This window comes from Macrosteles quadrilineatus, unplaced genomic scaffold, assembly GCF_028750875.1.
Source record: "Macrosteles quadrilineatus isolate MER2022 unplaced genomic scaffold, UCM_ALF_1.0 Scaffold_15__1_contigs__length_3749704, whole genome shotgun sequence".
Taxonomy (NCBI): domain Eukaryota; kingdom Metazoa; phylum Arthropoda; class Insecta; order Hemiptera; family Cicadellidae; genus Macrosteles; species Macrosteles quadrilineatus.
In genome coordinates this window covers 3,117,015-3,136,673 of record NW_026542608.1, presented here as the reverse complement: position 1 = coordinate 3,136,673, position 19,659 = coordinate 3,117,015, and the positions used below count along the sequence as shown (strand labels likewise).

At 35.3% G+C, this 19,659-nt stretch overlaps 1 protein-coding gene across 2 annotated transcripts in view; it reads left to right on the top strand.

The window, feature by feature from the left end:
- The window catches only part of LOC129005074 (protein abrupt-like), an 87,253-nt gene extending 68,428 nt beyond the window's left edge, over window positions 1-18,825 (top strand). For both annotated transcript variants that reach the window (XM_054433866.1, XM_054433865.1), the window contains one exon: window positions 18,223-18,825. In XM_054433866.1, the coding sequence (XP_054289841.1) occupies window positions 18,223-18,443 (221 nt within the window). In that variant the 3' untranslated portion in view covers window positions 18,444-18,825. The remainder of the gene's footprint in view (window positions 1-18,222) is intronic.
- Window positions 18,826-19,659: the final 834 nt, after the last annotated feature.

Below are 19,659 nucleotides of genomic sequence, written 5' to 3'. Positions count from 1 at the left end.
GATAGCCCACTATTTATACATTACACACACGATCTATTTATTTATACAAACACGATGTATTCACATAGACAGGTACAGAAAAATAATATGAGAATCTATAGTGTGTACTATGCGAGCGTCCGAGTGCTACTACAGGACAGTATGCCAGGTAGGAACTGCAAAAAACAATATTTCTTGCGAATTTCTTAGAACTGAGTGACTCATCCCTCACCCCCCCCCCCCACACTCTCACCCCAAACACAACTCTAATCAAGTTGAGACTGTCAAGTTTGGCCGTTCACTTTCCTAAAATGTCTAAGAATATTCGCAACTGCATTTTAGCTACTTGTTTATAATTTGGTTGGAAATAGGTGTGCAAGATTTTGTAGGCCTGCTGCGAAACCAACAATGAATAAACAGTTTTACGTAAAGTGATTAATCTCGCCATTGCCAATTTCAAGTGTTAATATACTGTATCTGTAAAGCTTTATTTTGTAGTAAGGCGTAGTTAGAAACATTGTTGCACCAATATACCAAAGCTATAGCACTTATAATAATAGTAAACGTTATTAAAATATCTAGGGAATTGTGCATAAACTATATTTTTACTACAGTAGTACTCGCAACTTAGGCCTACCAATAAGTGTAGTGCTTCTATCACACCCACGATACGATGAATGTCGTAGTTACTGTAGGGATAAGGCTGTATACGTCATTTAATAATAACGTCACGGAATAAACTACGTCATTCTTAGTATGAACAAAAATTACTGCGCGAATATATGGAAGCGCCTCACTTTGCCGCTAGGATCGCTCGAATCAGTGCGCATTCCGCGATGTAAGGGTTTGCGCGGTCCCATTTTGTGCCCGTATTTTTCAACATATCAATGTAATACAATATTATTTGAATAAATAATACTCTAAACTACTCGAAATGCTTTTTTAAATTTTGAAAAAAGACATAAAATAAGCGATATTAATATCCAAAGTTGATGATTTTCAGTTGACAATATAAAAAACCTATTTAAGTTATCGAAATTTCCAAAAAGCAATTCTAGTAGTTTGGACTTTTCTCGTTATGAATATATTTAGTTTATAATTTTCGCTCAATTACTGGGGCGTCTATATGGGACCGCGTGAAAGCTGTTTTTGGAAATTTGCGACTGGGTGTGGAGGACTCTTAACAATATCTCATGTAAGTGTGCGGAAGGGTGTTAAAGTGGTTGCACTTGTAGGAAGTACAGAGTCAAATATACAACACTCTTAAGGCGTTTCTTGCACCAACCCACCAGGGAAAGAAAAACCAAAAATAAGTTATGACGCGCGTACAGAGGAGAAGGAAGTTAGACCTGAAACAATTCATGATTCACGACAAAAGTGACAAAAAAATCTGATCAGTTTTTTGTAATTCATATTAATTACTTTGTAAATAATAATGTACTTGGAATACATTTTCTAGAAGTAATATAAATGTTAAATATCCAATGTTCAATGATCCGATTTTGATGAAATTTGGTAAAAACCTGTAAACCTACATCTATTCTAATGAGTTTACGAACAATCATAATGGGAGCGGGGGTTTATGGGGGTTTTTATATGGTAAAAATTGATTTTCCCATTTTTGACCCCAAAAGCACAAAATTTTATAATTTCTTTCCAAACCTATAATTATATTTATATATAATTTATAATTTTGTAGAGCTTCAATATACAAATAAATAATTTATTTGTATATTGAAGCGTTGTTGTATGCCCAAGGGTTACGGGGATGACTCAAAAAATTGTAAATTTAAATTCCCATGTTATTCTTATGGACAATAAATAAACTGTTGTAGTTTGCTTGTTTATGGATATATTTAAACCACATTTGAAAACTGTGTTTATTTAATACTAAGCTATCAACATTGCAATAAAAAACACATCTCAATATCTTCCCTGTAGCAGCAAATCTAAGTACTCCCTAAAATTAATGTTAATTAAATAGGAAATAAATTTGACAATTTTTAGGGAATATTTTAGTATAAATCCAGCCAGGTAAATGGAAAATTACTTAGTCTGCAGGTTTGCTGCGGCGAGGGTATTTGTAATTTGTATTAATTACATTGTAAATAATAATGTACTTGGAATCCATTTTCTAGAAGAAATACAAATGTTAACTATGCAATGTTCAATAATTTCTTAATAAAACTAGGTGGCGTTTGCAGAGGCATCCACAAAATTGAGCGGAGTCATCAAGGGTTCATATTATATTGTTTTTGTAATTCTGCAGTAAAAACAATCGTATGTAGCAGTTAAAGTAGCATTTTTACTCTTTAGGGAGTAAAAATCTTTTTTAGTCTCTATGGAGTAAAAATCAGCTGTTTTCAACTTATTTGTAAATGTCTATTGTAAACTATTGCATTTATCGACATATGTATCGATTCGTGCTTCGTAATAGTTTTAACCTACAGTCTACAGTCTCTTCCCATAGCATTTTAGAATTGTGGATTAATTAATTCATTCCCACACTCAACACATCTCACCTTTACTACTTCCTTCACCACCCCCTACACGTCTAGACCTGTTTTCCCCTCTTCCCATAGTCTTTAAGGATTGCAGATACATTAATGTAATTGTCAAAGACAGTTCCCACACTCTGCACTGCAAGCCTTACTACTTCATTCGCCATTTCCAATGTCATAGACCATTTCCTTCCCTTCTCATAACATTTAAGTATTAGATACATTTATCTATCTGCCCAAACGGTTCCCCCACTCTGCACTGCCAGCCTTTACTACTTCTTTCACCACTTCCTACGTCGAGGGGCCTCTTTCAATGCCTTCTCATAGCATTGTAGGATTGAAGATACATTAATCTAACTGCCACAGACGGTTCCCACACTATGCTCATACTTTACTATTTTCTAAGCCATTTCCTACATCGTGTACCTGTTTTCATCACTTTCCATAGCATTTTAGTATTTTAGATACGTTAATCTAATTGCCACAAACATTGACCACACTCCACACTGCTAACCTTTACTACTTCTTTCACCATTTTCTATGTCGTGGACATGTTTCCATCCCTTCTCATAGCATTTTAGCATTACAGGTACATTAATCTAACTGCTACAAACGGTTTCCAGTTCCCACACTCCACACTGCTCACCTTACTACTTCCTTCACCTCTTCTTACGTAGCGGACCTGTTTCCCTATCTTTCCATAGAATTTTAAGATTGTAGATACCTTAATCTAATCGTCATAAACAGTTCCCACAACCCCGGACAGCTCACCTTGACTACTTTCTTCACCACTTCCTACGTCACGGACCTGTTTCCCTCCCTTTCCGTAGCATTTTAGGATTGCAGATAACTTAATCTAATCGTCATAAACAGTTCCCACACTCCGGACAACTCGCCTTTACCTGTTTCCCTCCCTTTCCATAGCATTTTAAGATTGAAGATAACTTAATCTAATTGTCATAAACAGTTCCCACAGTCCGGAGTGCTTGCCTTTACTACTTCCTTCACCACTTCCTACGTCACGGACCTGTTTTCCTCCATTTCCATAGCATCATAGGATTGCAAATACCTTAATCCAACGGTCATAAACAGATCCCATACTCCAGACAACTCGCCTTTACTACTTCCTTCACCACTTCCTACGTCACGGACCTCAGGCTAGTGACGTCATTTGTTTATATTTATGATGATCCATACCGTTTCTGTTCTAATATCTGTGGATTAATGCTATCAGCTATTTCTTTATCTACTGCATTCAAAAGTCAACAGCTGATCATATGTTTTTGTTTATGTGTCAAATACTGCTTCCATAAGGATTACATTGAAACTTTGAGACCCAGTGGGGCGGATTCCTGAGAGATTTTTTTAACGCCATTTAGATGTTGGCACTCTCCGATATGGTCTTTATCACTATGCAAAATTTGAAAACGATTGATTCAGCCGTCTAGGAGGAGTTTGCGTATTACGAAATGCATAAGAGTCGACGTATAAGAGCTTCGCTCGCTCCGCTCAATAACTTTATTTAAATTACTACAAATAACTTAATATTGGTTTGATATTATCACCAGATACTCAATGGATGCGTAATTTTATACTCTACGATTCCTTTATTATGTGTTTTTCTGTAGGCTGGAGGGTTCTTTGACGTTTTAGTAAAAACTAAAAAACAACCCTACATTTCAAGGTTTTTGTGGTCCCAGGTCAGAAGCTCACCTGGAAAAATGGGACAAACTTCAAATCCTTTTACTTTTACATAAAAAAAAGGATTAAAACGATTTCCAGCTTTCCAAGAATTATTTCCTGGCAAAAACCTATTTTTACTGGCCTACATGACTTACTAATATTATTAAGAATACAACTGTTATATTTCATCATATGACTTGGTTAATAGCCACTTTTTCAAAGATTTCTTAAAAACACTAAATGACCTAATCTGCTTTACAGAAACAGGAATGACATTAAAAATTTCAATTGATAAATAAATAAAACCCTTCTTAAACAGGGTACAGTTTGGTATGGGTAAACGTAGAATGTTATGTGCAGTTTGTCTAGTTGAATAATTGTGAATGTTATCAACTTTTGGTCCTGCATTACCACTTAATTTGAAAAATATAGTAAATACTTTAAAAATATATAAATATCTGAAGGGAAGGATATTATGACTTACAAATAAAGGTAGAGAATGAGAATAAAAATTTACATTACATATTAATCTGACAAATTTCTTCTGTAAAGTTATTAAAGATTTTAAATTCGACACATAGGCACCTCCATACAAAGAAATTCCATATTCAAGCTTAGAATTGATTAAAGAGTGGTAAACCTGTTTTAAGATGGGAAGAGGACAGCAGTATTTGAGGTGGAAAAAAGATCTAAGTGAGTAACGTTATAAATTCTTTAAATTATTTACGTGCATCTTACATGATAGATTTTCATCCAAAAGTACACCTAGATATTTGGTAACATTACATTGTTTTATAGAATCACATAAGCAACTAGTTTTATTACAATCTGTTTTATGGAAAATTAAAGGTGCGTTAAAAACGTTTGACTGAGATAAAGAAAAATTAATAAAGATTGTTTTAGGAACATTTAGACAAAGAGTTTGTTGCAACTGAACCAAAGTAATATTTTATGTAGATCATCCTGCATTATGTCATGAAGCTCATCTAAAGTGCTTGCACAATATGACAATGCTGTATCATCAGCAAAGGCTGTTAGGCATCCATTCAAAAGACCACTGCACAAGTCGTTGTCAAAAATTAAAAATAAAATAGGACCAAGGACTGATCCTTGGGGAACACCCAAGTTAATACTTTGGATACTACTTTTGCTCTTCTTAATTTTAACCAGCTGCCTCCTCCCAGAAAGATATGACCTAAACCATGAAAGTGGTACACCTCTTATCCCTGCTGATTCTAGTTTGTTCAAGAGCAAAACATGATCGATAGTATCAAATGCCTTACTAATATCTAAGAACAAACCAGCTGTTTTATTATGAGTTGTGCTATTTAAGTTTCCGTAAATGTTTGTAAAAAAGTGTTGAAGTGCTAACTCTGTACTAAGGCCTTCTCTAAATCCAAACTGATTTGGTGAAAAAAGTCTATTGTTATCTAAAAATCCAGTGAGTCTATTTTTAACTAATTTTTCTAGTAATTTTGAAAGCATAGGAAGCAGTGATATTGGACGGTAGTTCTCTTCGTTACACTTATCTCCTTTCTTAAATATGGGAACTACTGTGGCAATTTTTAAGATGTCAGAGAAACAACCACTAGCAATATTTAAATTGAACAATTCTGTTAAAACTGGAGTGATCTCGTCACATATATTTCAATAATAGCTGCAGAAAGGAACTCATCACCTGTACTTTTGTGCGGGGAAAGAGAACTAGTTAATTTTGCAACTTCATGCTCAGTGATGGGGTTAAAAAAAAATAGAATTTAAGCTATTCACTGTCTTAAAAAATTGGGAATAGACTAACTGATACTGAGGAGAGGGATCTTGACATGAGGCAGCAACTGTTTCAGGAACTTGAATGAAATATTCATTAAAAATATTGGCTACATCTCTATCACTGCTAATAAAAGAACCCTCTTTCTTAAGCAATATATCACAGAATGTTTTGAACCTTGACCTTTTATAATACTGTTTATTACTCGTCATTGCTTCCTACTATCCTTAAAATTATCATGAAACAATTTACTTTTAGTACAATTAGTACAATTACTTTAGTACAAGGAAACAATTTACTCTGTATTGTATCCTTGTATAAGTACGTGAATAAAACATTGCAGGCCTACCCTGCAGATTTATGTACATTTACAATGGAAAAAGTCAAACGTCTTGGTTTGTCCATTGGTTAACGTATATTTGCTATAATTTCCCAACTGGTTGGTAGGCTATATTTACTTTCCTGGTTAATTCCTTTCATAATAATTCCCTATATTCTTTGAGTAAATAACCTATGTAAGTGTGATTTAAATGTGTACATTTGTATTGATAAACAAGTATTTTGCCGCATCAAGCGTTTATTATTTTACTTCTGTTGTCTACAATTATTGCGTATAATCAATTGTATCGTATTGTTACATATAATTTTAAAGAATGGTTATTTGGTATCAGTCCACATATAGCTTTACAATACCTAATCAATGGGTATGCACACCTTTAAGGGATGAAGCGCCATGTGGGGATGGTGGGGGTTGAAGTGTGAAACTGAGGGGGTTGGGGGGGGGCTTGCACATTTAAGAAGCGTGCGCAGTCACATTCGCTCAAACTTGACAAAGCGTGCTTGAAAAAGGTTCTTGGCTCGTTCAAGGCACATACTAACGAACACATAGCTTCGTGGCTGGATATGTGTAATATTAAAACAAAATAGCATCATTTTAAAATGTAATCTTAAATTGTAAGATAGTTATTAGATAAATTGTACAACTAACATATGTAGCTCGAGCTCTCGTTGTTCATCAAGGCACCCAGTGGGAAGTGTTGGAGTAAATAACGAGGTTTGAAAAGATTACAGAAAAACGATGGTTTATTAAGCAAAAGAAATTTAGATGCCAATTACACTTTTAAGGATTACACTTTATACTACACTATACTGTTACTGTTACAATTTAGATACTTTTACATCCATTTTAATAGTTATAATAATAATAATACCAGAAGGTCATCGTGAACGCGAAGGGAGAGAGAGAGAGAGAGAGACGCACTAGGGTTACGGTCAGTTATTCACGACACATGATGGAGAACGACTGAGAGTGTTGCATGGGCTCCACCCGGCAAGGCGGAAGTAGAGGAGAAAAAAGAATGTTAACCGTTCAGTGCTGCGCTCTATCAAAAACTCTGAACATTGCGCAGCAGTGATACCAACCGCATGCGTTGCGCATGTGTCACGGTTGCGAGCTCTGATCACATATACACCTCTCAACTGAGTTACGATTTATAATATAATTTTGTCTGATGAATGTTGTAACGTTACTAAAATGAATCCATAGGAAACCTGTATTTCCTAATACTTTGATATAGGTTGCTAATCAGTTATTTGAGTATACTGTATTATTCCTGATTTTTGTAAAAAGTGAAGTTAATGCCAGTGGCCAAAATTGGGGGCTGGCGGCGTTTGAGCCGTCACAAATACCCTTTTTGAATTTTGAAGAGTGTGCATCTAGCCTCCTATATCAACAGAGTTAACTACCTAGCTCGACAAGTTTACTAATATGAATTGAAGTGGCCTATTTTCAATCCATGTTCACAATTAATTTTGTATCTTCTTTATAATCAGACTTAAGTTAGACATTCAATTTACGCTGTTATATGATAATTCACCAATGGCAAACAACTAATGTACAACTTAACATCATCGACTATCTACAACAGTTAATAAATTTAATATGAAGACTTTTTTAATTATTTTGATTGTTGAAATTTTATTTCTTTAATGGATATTCATTATTCATTATTTTCTAAAATGTTGATTTTTTATATTTACTCAATGAACTATTATTCAAAATGATTTAGTTATTTTTTTAATGTGTTATCTGTTGTGATCATTTATGGCTATATTATGTCCATCACATTCAAGTTTCATGTTACTTTGAAATGAAATGAAATGAAAATCCTTCTTTATTGAGGCGAACTTAGGACCTCATGGTCCTTTCTTACAGTTAACCTCTAAACTTACTAAAGTTACTTTGTTGGCTTATAATGTGTTGTAAGGTTGATTATTTTTTTTAATTTTAAACTTATCTTTGAGATGATGTTTAAATTACAAATCAAAGTGTAGGTCTATTTGAAAAGGTTTTTTGCTCGTACTGAATGATGATTTGTATGTAATGTATAACTTATTCAGTCTTTTTCAAATCCTTTTAATTACTGTTATAGGATACTTGTTACATAATTAAATGAAAAATATTCAGCCTATGCTATCTTTTTACCAGTCATGCGGTTTTATTTTCCATCTACCTTCCCATTATCTATGACGTATAAACTATAAATGACAAAATAAATAAGGTCTTTATTTATGAGCGTATCGCTCCCGGGTCAAGGTTTTACTGTGCCACCTACAATAACTAGTATAGTTTATTTCCTATAGGGAAATTTGCTAATATGAGATACCAGGGCCGATTTACCGAATAGGCACGGTAGGCACGTGCCTAGGGCGCAAGGCAATTGGCTTTTTTGGGGGGCGCCAAAAATTTTGAAAATAAAAAAAATTGGTGGTTGTTTGCATGCGATTGTGGCAAACTTCTGATAATCCCTCGCGGCCGTGTAGACATCGTAATCGTCTACCGCGTTTGCGGCGAGATTCTTACTATTTTCAGCGGTCAGGTCGTTTAGACATATTTATCGTCTTCCATTATCGAAGCAATATATGAGCATATACCGCGGTCGTGAGGAGATTATCATCGTCTACCGTGAATGAGGCAAAATTCTGATCTTTTCCGCGGTCGTAAGGACATTATCTTCGTCTTGCGAGATCGCGGTCAAATTCTGACCACCCCTCGCGGACGTGAAAACATCATTATATCGTCCCCCGCGGTCGTGTGAACAAATTAATCGCCTCCCACGATTGTGACAAAATGGTTATCATCTCCCTCGGTCTTGTGGAGATCATCATTCTCTTCCGCAAATTAGGCAAAGTACTGAACTTTTCCCGCGATCATTATCATCCATTATCATCGTCTTCCGTGATCGCGGCAATATTCTGATCATCCCTAGTGGCCGTGTAGAAATCATTATTGTATCTCCCGCGGTCCTGTAGACATCGTAATCTTCTCCTGCGATTGTGGAAAAATTGTAATCATCCCCTGTGGACATATGGAGATTATCGTCTTCCGTGAATGAGGCAAAATTCTGATTTTTTCCCGCGGTCATGTGGACATTATCATTGTCTTGCGCGATCGTGGCATAATTCCGATCGTCCCTCGCGGCCGTGTAAATCATTATTGTATGTCCCGCGGTCCTGTAGACATCGTAACCGTCTCCCGCGGTTGTGTATACATGGTAATCATCTCCCGCGATTGCAGCAAAATGTTAATCATGTTCCGCAGTTGTGTGGAGATCATCATCGTCTTCCGCGATCGCGGTAAAATTCTTGCTGTTTTGCGCGGTCGTGTGGACATTATCATCGTCTTCCGTGATCGTGGCAATATTCTGAATATCTCGCGGCCGAGTGTAGACATATTATCGTCTCCCGCGATCACGGAAACTGTTGTCATGCGCGATCACGGTAAATTGAAAACTCCAGGTAGAAATACAAAATTCACACATAATTCCCGGTTCATAAAATTCCCGCATGATTGCCGGTCGGTGGACACCCTTTGCAAAGGGGCGCTACTATTAGTTGTGCCTAGGGCGCTAACAGGGTCAAAAACGGGCCTGGATACTACGAGTTGATTCAATTCAAGTCTATTTAATGCATCAAATGTGAAATAGATAATATTGGGAAATTTTGTATGAAGATCTTAAAAAAATAATTGATAAAATTGAAAGCTACTTCACACACTGGATAAATTAGTTCACCATTGCAAACTTTATTCCGTTTGATATTTTTATTAACAAAGGTGTTCTTGTGTTTTTCGTGATCCACTAATAATATGCACTCTAATGCGTTCACAAAAGAGATACACAGTATACACAAAAGTACAGAATTTAATCATGACATGTAATATGCTTTAACTTAATGAAAGTACAGGTAAATTAAGTATCGCAACGTAAACAATGTAAAGCGTAAATATTTCATGACGGTTTGATAAAAAATGTTCACTCATATGTGTTAAAATTTTCGTAGCATGAACTAACATTTCAGAATCCAGACAGAAAACGCAAAACTTGTACAGTACGGTATGACATAAATTAAATGTAACAAGACTGTAAGAAATAAGATAGAACAACAACGATAATTAAGTTAATAGTGATGTGCTTGTACCTAAAAATGATTGCATTTGCAATTAATTAAATCCGTTATGTAAGGCGAAACGTTTTTAATCTCACTTGGTTTTGGATTTTTTTACAGAACGTGATCGGAAATGGTTTGCAGTATTTGTAAACATCATTTAATGTAAATATATCAGTGACAGCTAGATAAAATAATCCATCCAAACAGATGTTCGTTATTTCATAGATGTCGTATTCTACAAACAGATGATTAGTATTTGATAAAGACGTGTGTGGTAGACATAGGGAGAAAACTTGACAAAAATCACACAAAATTGGGTTTTAAACGTCATCAGTCAGGTTATTTCAAGTGTAGCGATGCATATTTTAATGGCTAAATACACTCTCGCCAATGCAGTGAATACAAAAAGAAGCTATTTGAATCCCTATCGTATTTCGTATTCGTATTTCAGGAGAAGACCTCTTGTTCATTTTTACATGCAAAGACTATGTAAAATGCCTTCTGGGTCATGACAAACAGACAGAGAGAAAGTGAGATAACACGTTAAAAGCTTTTTTAAAGTATAAATGCAAACATAACCGAAATATACATAATTCTGAACAATGTACAGACAAAACTCTAATTTTATTTCTAGATATTTTATATACACAACCTTCTGATTAAGTGTATTTTTTTCACTTCTATAAACAATTTTCTTTCTCATGACGCTTGATGAACGACTTATACACCTAATAACAACTTTCTTAAATAGACTTAAATAGACAATCCTAATGAACTACTGTTGCAGTACCCTAAACAACCATGGGCGAATATTTCTTACTTTACTGTTACACATGTTTGAAATTTACACCTTGCATAATATACTACTTTGTGCCTGTTGGCTACTATGAATTGTTCGGATTAATTTCAGATATTAAACTTTGTTGATATACACAAGGTAAATTTACCTCCATGATACCCATAATTATACACCGGTACCATATTACCACACTACAAATTTAAGTCTACAATATACGGTACGTAGGTTTATCCAAACAAACTATCAAAAACCCCGAATAAAATTGTTATTTGACTCAATAGTCAATGGAAATAAGCGAGTCTCAACTTCCGATGCAGTTAAATAACACAATGGCAGAGGAATGTGCGAGACCGAGGACAAGGTCATGGGACGGTTGCCATAGAAACTTACAATAGCGCGCCAATAACTACAGTACGACAAACTTCGGACGGCGGATTGCATAAACAAACATGCCGCGTGTGTACTGCTCGACGGAGCTAGTACTTTCGGTTGGCAATACTGGCTTCTAGCCTCGAGCGACGTGGTTTGACCATGAGAAGCGCCTCAAACTCCTGGGTAATCCCGATTAGCTCCTCCCCCTCTGTCCCCTACCCCCACTTAAAAGACGAGCAAGTGGTTTTGTCGGTAACGAAATAACTTGTTGACGTACTGGTTTTCAGTATTTATCTGTTTGTTTAAAAAAGACGGTCTAGTGGCCAGACGACCAAGTATCTTGTCGGTCTACTGGTAGGCTCCCCTAAGTTACTGCAAGTAGTATTACCGGTACTATCCTTTTGTAAAATTTAAAACATTGTTTGGCCTGTGTTCACTGTTCATGTGTGGTTACGTTTGGGTGTGCTGATCTATCCAAAATATCACTTTTATTTCATCTAAATATCTTATAGTTTGAATAAATGAATAATGGGAAATTGTACATTGATTCAATGAGGGTGGGTAATTATCACGGATATTAGAACAGATAACGGAATGGATAATAAACATAGAAAAATTATGTCACTAGGTCTCTAGCGGGTTTACTTTTTTAAATTTCTTCTACCAGGTGACAAGTTCTTTTTCTAAATGAATATTATTTTAACAAAACATCAATTTCAAAATAAACTATTAGGCCCTATATCTGTCTTCATGGATAGGTTTCCACGGTCGTCACTTATATATATATAATCTTGGTCTTCGGGGTACGACCCCGCGTCCTTAGGCTATGTACACTATGTACAGAAACTACCGACGTTTCGGCCACATAACAGTCAGCCATCTTCAGGGTGAGCGAGCACTATCACCGTAGTACAGAACTCAACTGGCACAGGTGGGCCGGGTTCGTAGGTTATTATTACCCTCTTGATGGTGGTGGTGTTCTGGAACTTTCCACTCCGTTCTAGCTCCACTGGACTCCGGCCGCTTCTAGAACACTCTCTGCTTTCTCTGGCGTGCGGGGAATGTTGAATATCCGTTTTGCTCTGTATTTTTAGTTTACTTAAAATCGGATTCCATGTATTACTTAAATCTATTCCGTTATCTTTGTTGAAATTGTCAGCATGTTTCCTAATTTCTATAGCTTCTAGAATCTTTCTTTCAAAATACTTATCGGAATGTGCCAAAACTTTTACATTATCAAACTGTATTGCATGTTTAGTTTGGAAGGAATGGTCAGCAATTGCCGAATGTTCTACATCCAGAAGTTTTGTGCATCTTATATGTTCTTTTAATCTAGTCAAGACCAATCTGCCAGTTTCACCTACATAACATCTGCCGCAGCTACATTTTATATGATATACTCCAGAAACTTGTAGTGGAAATTTTTCTTTGGTGGGACGTAAAAATTGTTTTATTTTTGTTGGAGGTTTAAATACTGTTTTTATGTTGTGTTTTTTCAAAACCCTGCTCATTCTTTCTGTCGTGCCTTTGATGTAAGGTAAAATGGCATAATCCTTCTTTCCTTGCTGTTCTGTAGATTTTCTTGATTTTCCCTGTCTATTTATAGCTTTCTTAATATCTTGTTTCTTGTAGCCATTACTGTTATATATACACACACCTTCCTGATAAGGTTGTTGGTGATTTATATTTGTAAGGTTGGCTACACAGCCTGTGTAATATGCTAGGCTTCTCACTTCCGGATAACCTCAATGACTGATGTAAAAATGTGACTCTCTATCTAGTAATGTCCAAGTGGTTTTGATGTTAATAAATCTAAACTTAAAATGTTTAACTGTGTTTTTATTAAAGAAAACCTAAAAACATAACAATTACGTATAGAAGAACTTTCAGTAAATGAAGATTCTCTGATTTTTTGTTCTCTGAATCCGAAATGTTGAACGCTCGATTTGCCAAAGTGTTAAGAACTGTAGTCTTCTGTAACGGGTGATGATGCAATTCAGCATGAAGGTAAAGATCTGTGTGAGTTTTCTTCCTATGTACGGAATGGCCTAGGCTACCGTCTGGCTTCCTAATTACTAAAACGTCTAGAAATGGTAACTTCCTGTTGTCTTCTACTTCCATTGTAAACTGAATTTTTGGGTTAATAGAATTTAAATGTTGGAGAAATTTGTCCAAGGTGTGTTTTCCGTGAGGCCAAATCACAAAAGTGTCGTCCACAAAACGTAAGAAGACCTTTGGTTTTAGATCTATGGTATCCAGGGCTTTATTTTCAAAGTTTTCCATAAACAGGTTGGCTACAACTGGTGATAGTGGTGATCCCATAGGTGTTCCATCTATTTGTTCATAAAATCTCCCATCGAAATAAAAATATGTGGAGCGAAGACACAACTCTACAATTTTAGCCAAATCTTCTGGTAACAGTTCTTGTATTATTTTAACAGTATCATCCAGGGGAATTTTTGTGAACAGAGAAACTACGTCAAAACTGACTAAAATGTCGGTAGGTTCAAGTTTGATGGATTGTATTATGTTTATAAAATGCCGGGAATCCTTGATGTGTGTTGAAGTTTTTCCTACATCCTGACTCAACATCTTGGCTATGTAGCGCTATGTGGCTGTGTTGTAGGTCAGTGAGTTGATTGCACTGAGGACGCGGTCGAACCCCGAAGACCAAGATTGTATATATATATTATATCTGTCATTGTTTATACTTTTCTTTGTTTAAATATTTATTTGAGCAATTACTGTAGTGACATTTATTTAAAGGATAGGTATGGACGGTTTATTTGATAATGTCAGAACTATGTCGGCATACCATATTTTTGCTTTGGTAAAGCAAATGTAAATTTTTTGGAGTGGTAGGTCTCTAGAAAACTATCCAATGAGCTGCAGTGTGTCAGTAGAAACCAAATTTGATTCATACCATACCATATTATCCCAGTAGTAGGCCTACTGTATGGTTCAGAAACTTGGGCCCTGAACAAAGAACCAAAAAACCTTATTGCTGGGTTTGAGAATAGAGTGCAGAGAAAATATACAGGCCATTTCAAGATAGCGGTGGTTGAGATACGAAAGAACAGAGAGCTAAAAAAGTTTAAACACCCAGGTATATCATGGGTGCTTTCCAGAAGTAAAAGGCTCGGATGGACAGTCTATGCGTGGAGGAGAGGAGATACATATACTTAAATCAAATGTATTCCAAGGAGTACCACAAGTAAGACGGCCACTTTGGAGGACCTAGCAATGAAAGACTTCTACAGACTGGGATCAAAATTATAAGAGGCAAGGGATGGAAGAAAACGGGAAGCCATCATCCTCTTAAAGTTTCAGTGGCCACTGAGGTAAAATAAGGTTCTATGTAAACTGATAATATGCAATGGAAGGTAGCGTAGCTACTGTGTTTCAAACCAGTAACCAGTGTGTGTGAATCAACCGCCAATCTTACTTCAAGGCTATTCAAATCAACACAATTACGTTTTATTGTAAAATTATATGATGATTTATATGTTGTTCACGTGATATTTGTTTACAAGATTTTCATCTATTATGACCAATTAATAAAAAACTTATTAAAGGGTTTGTATTCATTGTCAAAACTGCAAGAATGTTTCTTCTGCACGTAAACTAGCTGTTCTGAATTATATTCAGTTTTAATTTAGGCTACCAATTGGTTCCCGTACATAAGATGGGCCAAAACCTAGTTTATTTAATTTCAAAATAAATAAATGTAATTTTATTAGCTAGACTTGACCAATGCAAAATTTGTGTTAATCTGGCAGAATAAAGGACTTTGACTTTGATTTCTTTGGTAAAACCAATGGACGAATTTGTAATCTAATAAATTGTAACCGTGATGTCCTCGACTCCAGTTTATTCTTTAGCTCCTTTGGAAAAAGAGCTATTTTACCCCCAAACTGTAAGCATTTAACACAGAAGATTTTGTTAATAGTATGGAAACAAGTTCTTTGAGACCGTTAATTTAAATACCCTCGCCGCAGCAAACCTGCCGACTAAGCGAATTTCCATTTGTCGGAATTGATTTTCAATTGAATCTATTTAAATAAAACGAGATGTTAGCCCGTCCTACGTACGGGAATCGAGTAGTCAATTAAAACTGAATATGATTCAGAACAGCTAGTTTACAACTTGGTGGCCGATTCACACACACTGGCTTTGAGTACAGTAGCTACATACCACCTTCCACTGCATAGGCCTACTATCACTTACCGTACCTTATTTTACCACCTTGGCCACTAAAACCTCTAAAATGATCCTGCCTCCCGTTCTCTTCTATCCCCTGCCATTTCTGGATGACAGGAAGACAGTAAGATACCAGTCTGAAGATGTCTTTCATTACTTGGTCTTCCAAGTGGTCGTCTACCTTGTAGTACTCCTTGGAATACACTTTTAAAAGTTGAAGTATCTTCTCTCCGCCATGCAAAGCCTGCCCAGCCCATCCGAGATTCAAGCCTTTTGGTCTACTTTTGGAATGTACCACTTTTTTAAATTTCTGAATCATACAGTACTACTGGGATAGTTATGATATGGTATGAATCGATTTTGGTTTCTACTGACACCCTGCAGCTTACTGGTCAGTTTTCTGGAGACCTACTACACCGGTTGACATTTTCATTACGAATAAAATGTGTACTGTATGCAGTCATACTTATATTCAAACTTCTAGAAAAAGATGTATCAACAGTAAACCACTTATATCTTAAAGGATTAAGCACTTACACTTAGGCTAGACGGATTGTATTTATGAAAAAACTTGATTATACGTTTAAAATGTTTAGTTCAAAATTACACAATCTCCTGATAACATAATATAGATCTTTTACGGTAGAAAATAAACTGCATTTTAAAAGTAAAATAGTGTTTAAGCAAACTCTGACGATCAATATTTTTGTATACAAACAACTTGTAACATAAACATTTCAATGACAGTTAGAAACCAGCTGTTAGTTAAACCACCACTAAAACGACTTTAACTCGTCCGTCGGCTGCTAGACTTTTTGAAAATTAAAACTTAATTTCTAAAAAACTGAAACCCTAAACTAAAATTATGGCTTCGACATTCCCTAGTTCTCAAAATTATCTTTCTTTCAACACAAAAATCATAAAAATCCGTCAAGTGGTTGATTCAGAATCGTGAAATAAAAAAACCCTGTTTCGTTTTAATATATAGGATAAGGTTTAACGAGTACCTAGGTTTGCTGCTACAAGGAAACTGTTAAAGTGGGGTTTTTTTAGTAAAATATTAATAGCTTAGTAAACAATAAATAAATTTGCCAAGTTTTATCAAAATATATCCATAAACAAGCAAACGACAACATTTTACAATTTTCTCCATAAGAATAACAAGGGAATTTTAAATTTACATTTTTTTAAATTTTCTCCGCTACCAATAATCGTACAAAAACACTTTGATATACTAAATTATTTGTTTTTTTAAGCTCTTTAATAAGGTCTAGAGAGAAATTGGGAAATTTTGTGTTTTGAGGGTCAAAAATGAGAAAAACCATTTTTTACCTCATAAAACCCCCTGTAAAACCCCGTTCCCATGGTCCGATCATGCTGGTTCGCGAACTCATTCAAGTTTATCCCACCTTACACTTTTAAACCAAATTTCATCAAAATCTGACAAAAATTACTCAAGTTATCGCGTTCACGGACGTATATATATATATATACAGGGTGACAAAAAAGTCTGGAAACGGTTAAATATCTTTTTAAATAAAACCGTTAGAATATTCTAACCTTTCACATCAACTTACATGAAAATACTTTTTCCAAGCATTATAATTTTTTTACCTCTACCAGGGGACGACCCACGAGGAGTAGGTACATAATCTTTAATGTAAGCATAGGTTGTTATGCACATCATTTTAAGGGTCTGGTCAAGTGGAGTTCATTGCCGGAAACCGCGTCAAAAAAGGTTCATCCGTTACGAAATGGCGGCTGTCCAAAGTTCTTGTGGAAAATACCCGCACAGGCCTTAGTATTGGTAAATACTCGTATTAAACATTAGCTTGAGAGCTGAAACTGTATTTTAAAGTCAACTAGCTCATAGACTAATATTATAAAATCTTCAAAACAAATTTAACCGTGTTTCAGATTTCCCGGCTAATGTTGAATATGAGTATTTACCAATACTAAGGCCTCTGCAGGTATATTCCGGACAGCCGCCATTTTGTAACGGATGAACCTTTTTTGACGCGGTTTCCGGCAATGAACTCCACTTGACCAGACCTTTAAAATGATGTACATATCAACCTATGCTTACACATTCAAGATTATGTACCTACTCCTCATGGGTCGTCCCCTGGTAGAGTTCAAAAAATGGTAATGCTTGCAAAAAGTAGTTATCATACATATAAGTTGATGTGAAAAGTTTGAATTTTCAAACTAATTGAGTTAAAAAGATATCAAGCCGTTTCCAGACTTTTTTGTCACCCTGTATATATAAATCTATATATATATATATATATATATATATAAAAATTCGAACAAATGGTATTTTTGGCCTCTGGGGACATCAAAATGAAAAAGTAAATCGGTCCCAGGCCTAGGTCTTACCGTGCCACCTACGGTAATAGCTACTTCCCTATAGGGAAATTCGCTAAAAGTTAATTTTTTATTTACATCTTATTTTGTCTTTGTTATTTTAGATGTCAACAATCAACGAAATGATTATAGTAAAATGAGCCTCCATGACCCTCCACTGTACAAACGCTACTCACCAAGCGTTTTAGAGCAAGCTCTTCTGGACCTGAAGACAGGGAGATTCCAGAGTATAAGGGCATGTGCCAGACATCATGGGATACCAATGACTACTCTGCGCTACCGAGCCAAGGGCAAGACCCAACGGCCGGCCTGGCTAGCTCAATAAACCAGCCAGAAACTCAGTTTGTAATTACACCATTATTACCCTCAGACACTATTTTAGAAAAAAATGTGATTGAAACAGTTGACAATAGACATTGTACAACATCTGACTTACATCATAGGACCGGTACACAGTTCATTAAGGAATATTTGTAGACTAAGAAAATCATCATGATAATTGGTATTAAGAGATTTGAACCTTTTTGAATGCAACTAAGATATTAGGTACTTAAAATTGTGTGTGACTATTTTTTGTAGCTCTCTGATGTCACGAGCTGTGTTAACATATACAATACTTAACTCTATTATTGTTGTATTTTAGTATTGTTTTCAAAAAATACTGCCAATAAAACATGCATAAACTGAAAAGTTAAAAAATAAATACCGTAGAGTGTTGCTAGAATTTGGAATTTTTACCCTGTTATTATAGTAATGATATAAGAGCTCACCCCGTGGTCGAAAACTTGACCAAAAGTATGTATTTTGCAAACTTCTCCATTTTTAATCCACGCTCTAAATAAATCATGTGATTGGAATTTTCTTAATTTGTTTTTATTTTCTGTTTATAACTTATTTTGTTATTATTTCGTCACCAACATGGCAACCCATAAGACCCATGTTAATTTATTTATTTATTTAAAACTAGATGACCCATGCTGCTCTGCAGCGTTAAAACAAATATAATATCCGAGAAATAATAAAATTTACCATTTTTGATTGAGTTATACAGTATCTTGAGCTTAACTGATTTAAACGATCAATAGCTCAAATTGAAGCATATAATTTATTGTTTCTAAAACATATAAAAAACATGAACAATACTGGAGCTATTGATTTTTAATCATAGAAAAACCATATGAAAAATAATTTTATGTTGGTTGTTCACCTATTTTGCTTGAAACTCGTCCAATTTGAATACCTAATAGCATAAATGAAAGCCGGTATTTCACTGAAGGTTCTTAGACCAAAATATGTAGGATATATAATTAACTGGTAATATACATCTTAAAAATGGAGTAAGAATTCGATAATGAATCAAATTATGTTTTTGGTCGAGTAATACAATAGGTATATGCCTATAGATATAATATGCCGATGCTTGATGTGAAATCTGTGCGTGGATACCTTCAATTTGAGACCTCAATAATGAAAATTGGTCGGGTAGAAGAGCCAAACGAACTCGGCAAAGAGAATCCAAGTTTAACTCCCTTAAAAAATAC